The sequence below is a fragment of the Tribolium castaneum genome, unplaced genomic scaffold, assembly GCF_031307605.1.
Source record: "Tribolium castaneum strain GA2 unplaced genomic scaffold, icTriCast1.1 ptg000113l, whole genome shotgun sequence".
Lineage (NCBI taxonomy): Eukaryota > Metazoa > Arthropoda > Insecta > Coleoptera > Tenebrionidae > Tribolium > Tribolium castaneum.
Genome location: NW_026986709.1, coordinates 4,021 through 8,853, shown reverse-complemented (window position 1 = coordinate 8,853; position 4,833 = coordinate 4,021). Strand labels below are relative to the sequence as shown.

Sequence of the window (4,833 nt, the reverse complement as noted above, 5' to 3'; positions counted from 1 at the left end):
TGTATTACGTAGGTGGATAGAACTAACTATTGAAATTGAAATTGAAATACAAAATTGATAAGTTTAAAAATAGTTTTCAGTGAATGTTGCTAATAGTTAGAACGTATAGATGACAACGCATTGCAACGAAACGAATCAAATTTGTTTCTATTTAGAAATGCATTTTATTTATAAAATAGAGTATTGTACAATAATGAAACATCGGTAAAGTTATAAGTATACTAAAACAACAAATATTAATAAAATAAACGTTTTTATTGTGACATTTTCTATCATACAACAGTTTACATCAAACGTTTGCATCTTCGAATGTTTTTTGAGATTTCGTTGTTTTTATCAAGACCAAAGTATAGAAAAAACTTTTAGAAAACATAAACAACTATTTTTTTTTTAATGTTTGCATTCAATGTACCCTAATGACTCCTGGGGCCCGTCATCTTCCAAAAAGTTCCGGTTTCGTAGTTGGTTTCGTTTCGTGCATCGACTGTTTTGAAAGAATTTTTCCGCACAAAAACAAAAGTATTTAAAAAAATTCTTATTGGCATTCGGTAGAGGATAGATTAGACTTTCGACAGACCAAAGACCAACTTTTCACGTTTACCCAGTAAGTATCTGTCGACGACGTCGCAGTTTGATGTTCTCTTTAACCGCGAATAAGTCGTCGGTACGGCGAGCGTCTGTAAGGACGTCACTAGGTCCTGAGAATAGTCGTTTCGTTGATATAAATTTCAGAATATATAGGAAAAATCTTTTTTTCAAAATTGGTTTTGTCGTCGGCTCGAAAACATTGACGATCGTCAAAAAGGAACGATGTCATCACGCCAAAGTCTAGTGTGAGGCCCCGATAATTTTAATGTTGGCGAGCGTGGTGTTTGTTTAGTCCGCGGTCGGGTTTATTTTCTAGGCAATAAAAACTTAGTCGTGGCGCGAAAATATCTTTAGTTTGAGCGCTCGTGTATTCGAATTGTGTTGGTTGGTTCGTTTAGGTTTATATTTACCTACTATATACTACCTATCAAGTATATATCTATTCTGCTGTCATAATAATAATACGAGAATACGAGAAAAAAATGGCAGACGTAGAAAATCAATCCGCATCGGCTAATGCTGCTGCTTCGACGACTTCACCTCAAGTTCATCATCATGCTAAAAAGGAGAAGAAAGCAAAAAATCCTAGAGCCAAACCTTCTCATCCTCCCACTTCCGAGATGGTCAATAACGCTATTAAGGGTTTAAAGGAACGTGGTGGTTCTTCTCTTCAAGCTATAAAAAAATTCGTCGCCGCCAATTACAAGGTAGATGCCGAGAAAGTTGCACCATTTATCAAGAAATATCTAAAAGGCGCCGTCGCTTCTGGTTCTTTGGTTCAGACGAAAGGTAAGGGAGCTTCTGGATCGTTTAAACTTGCTTCCTCGTCCGCCTCCGGTGGTGGTGCAAAGGCCAGAGCTGCTGCTGCTGCTTCTGCTGCTAGAGCTGCTGCCGCCGCGGCAGCCGCTGCTACTGGCGAAAGAAAGAAAAAATCCTCAGCAGTTTCAAAAGTTAAAAAAAACACTGGAAAACGTTCCGCCGTTTCGGCACCAAAAACCGGTAAGAAACCATCTTCGCCAAAAGCGAAAAAAGTCGCAGCCGAAAAGAAGAGCGTAGCCGTCGCGAAAGCAAAAAAGGCCGCTTCTGTCGGCGCTGAGAAGAAAACAACCGCTGCTTCCTCTACAGGTAGAGCTGTTGCGGCAACAGCTTCATCAAAGCCGAAATCACCTTCGAAAGCAAAGAAATCAAATAAGGCCGGTCCAACGAAGAAACCTAAGGCACCGAAACCAAAAAGCGCCAAGGCTATATCTGCTAAAGCGAAGAAATCTCCTGCTTCTCCTAAAAGAAAGAAGTGAGCTATGGCAATAATCTCATTTGTCGTCGTCTTCGTCGTCGTCGACTACGAACCGATGATGATGATAATGATGATGATGATGATGGTGGTGACGTCCTGGATTATCGACTGTTTAAGGCCGTCGAGGGCATACATAAATGGCCCTTTTCAGGGCCACAAATTAATTTCTATACAAATAAAAAAAAGTTTTCACACCTATCTGCATATACCTAAATCGAAATATAATTATTAATTTATACAAACAAACAAACGATAATGTCTGTAGGGTGTCGGCGCTAAAAACGCATTATCCCTCCTCACCTACCTAACCACTTTTATGACTTTATTCGATATTTAACTTTACTCATTTTTATGGTACCTACTTAAATAAATTAAATTCTTTTGATGCCGCCGCCGTTCTTGAAGTACCGATCAATTAAAACGATTTGTTTACCTACCCTTAACCAGAGCGAACAATCATAAATAAAAGCATCATTGTTTTTATTGTTTGACAGAGTTTAAAATTCATTATGATCCGCGTACTATTACTTTAATTACTGTCAATATTGCGAAACATTTTCATTTGTAAACAATTTTGTGGTTCTGAAAAGAACCGTTTTTTTTTTTGTTTATTTTTTCATTTTAAGCTCGTTCTCCTCGAATACGTCTTGCCAGTTGGATGTCTTTAGGCATGATGGTGACGCGTTTTGCATGGATGGCACATAAATTTGTATCTTCAAAAAGTCCGACAAGATACGCTTCACTCGCTTCTTGGAGTGCCATAACGGCAGAACTTTGGAAACGAAGATCGGTCTTGAAATCCTGGGCTATTTCCCTGACCAAGCGTTGGAAGGGCAATTTACGAATCAACAGTTCGGTGCTTTTCTGATAACGACGAATTTCACGCAGTGCCACTGTACCGGGCCTGTAGCGATGAGGTTTTTTCACTCCTCCAGTGGCGGGTGCGCTTTTTCTTGCTGCCTTAGTGGCAAGCTGTTTTCGTGGAGCTTTTCCACCGGTCGATTTACGAGCAGTTTGTTTGGTACGGGCCATTTTTTTGACTACTTCTTTATCCCTCAACTACACATACACACACATAAACACCTACGTACGTCACTAACAACGGCGACGGTTCATATGACCCTGCAACAAAATTTTTCGCCGTATTTTATTAACTAGGGTGACACTATGCGTTATCTGATTGGTCAAAAAAGTAACTTAAGAGGCGGAGCGAAACTAAACTATAAAATGAGTTGACTAATCTGGCGAGCAGGTAGTTGTTTTCGACGAAGCAGTCAAATCTGTGTCGTTTTCTTTTGTGAAACAAAGCTTAATTTGAATCAATAATCATTCAAAATGACCGGTCGTGGCAAAGGTGGAAAGGGATTGGGAAAAGGTGGAGCAAAACGTCATCGTAAAGTTTTACGTGATAACATCCAGGGCATCACGAAGCCCGCGATCAGAAGATTGTCACGTCGTGGAGGAGTGAAACGTATCTCCGGTCTCATTTACGAAGAAACCAGAGGTGTCCTGAAGGTATTCCTCGAAAACGTCATTCGTGATGCCGTCACCTACACCGAACACGCAAAACGTAAAACCGTCACCGCCATGGATGTCGTTTACGCTTTGAAGCGTCAAGGGCGTACACTTTACGGTTTTGGCGGTTAAGTTTTTTTTATAACCTATGTTTTATCTATGAGACTACGAGGCGACGACAATACCGGTATACCAGCATTGTTTGGTTTTTATGTTTCTTCCTCATCGTTAGTTACATCAATCTACTCTCTACTATTCATCGCATTTTAATTTTCGACGAAAAAAAACGGTTCTTTTCAGAACCACAAAAATATTTCTAAACAAATGAAAAAAGTACGTATCACAAGGCTCTCAGTTAAACCACCAGTATAATAAATGTTTGATTTCCAAACTGTTTTTATATTTCTAGGAAATGTAACAAATAAAGTTGTGTGGTTTTTATGACTTTGTTGTTTAATCAATCGTATGCTTTTCCTTAAAGGGATGAATTTTGACTTTTCAGAGATAAATAATAATTACCACTAAAGAAAGAAAACATCAAAGCCTAACCGATATACATGGATTAGCTAGCCCCCCACCGGCGCGGCGTGTAGCTCGCCGTCTAGGAGAGGCAATAAAAATTTACCTGCTTTTAAACTATTAAGAAAATAAAACATCTTGAGTGCTCTTTTTTTTTTAAATCGTGCAATAAATTTTTGCCAAGTTTTATGTAACTTTAAGTAGGTATGTTTATTTACTCTTTAAAAAAAGTTTGTGATTCTTTTTTTTATTTGTTAAAAAAATGATGGCCCTGAGAAGGGCCGATATTATTATTTTTTTGTAGCTTGCTGCTTCTCACAGCAACTAGAGAGACAACAGTTAGCTGTTTATGGTTTCTTTTCGGTTTTTTTCGGCAAAAGGACCGCCTGGATGTTGGGTAAAACACCACCTTGAGCGATTGTCACACCGGAAAGGAGCTTGTTTAATTCTTCGTCATTTCTGATGGCCAATTGAAGATGACGTGGAATAATACGAGTTTTTTTGTTGTCACGAGCAGCATTTCCAGCCAATTCAAGAACTTCAGCGGCAAGATATTCCATCACAGCCGCCAAATAAACTGGAGCACCGGCACCGACTCGTTCGGCGTAATTACCTTTACGAAGTAAACGATGTATTCTTCCAACAGGAAACTGAAGACCGGCCCTGCTCGAACGAGACTTGGCTTTTCCTTTTACCTTTCCTCCTTTTCCACGTCCAGACATGTTGATATGATGGTGGTTTTCGTAGTTTATGGAAAAGTCAAAATAAACTATAAGAATATGCTGCGCGTATAACTTGTATGCTACTACTGCGACTGCGAATGACTAAAGTTGCGTTTCTGGCTTCGTATTTATACGGTTACTTATAGAGAAGTCGTATTTCTGACTGGATGATTATACTAAAAGGTGGGGTCTTGA

General features: G+C 39.2%; 1 protein-coding gene across 1 annotated transcript; it reads left to right on the top strand.

Annotated features, from left to right (window-relative positions):
* Positions 1 to 3,136: 3,136 nt before the first annotated feature.
* LOC662922 (histone H4) lies at positions 3,137 to 3,699 on the top strand. The gene has a single exon (XM_008200828.3). The coding sequence runs from the start codon at positions 3,218 to 3,220 to the stop codon at positions 3,527 to 3,529; it is 312 nt and encodes a 103-aa protein (XP_008199050.3). The 5' UTR covers positions 3,137 to 3,217; the 3' UTR covers positions 3,530 to 3,699.
* Positions 3,700 to 4,833: the final 1,134 nt, after the last annotated feature.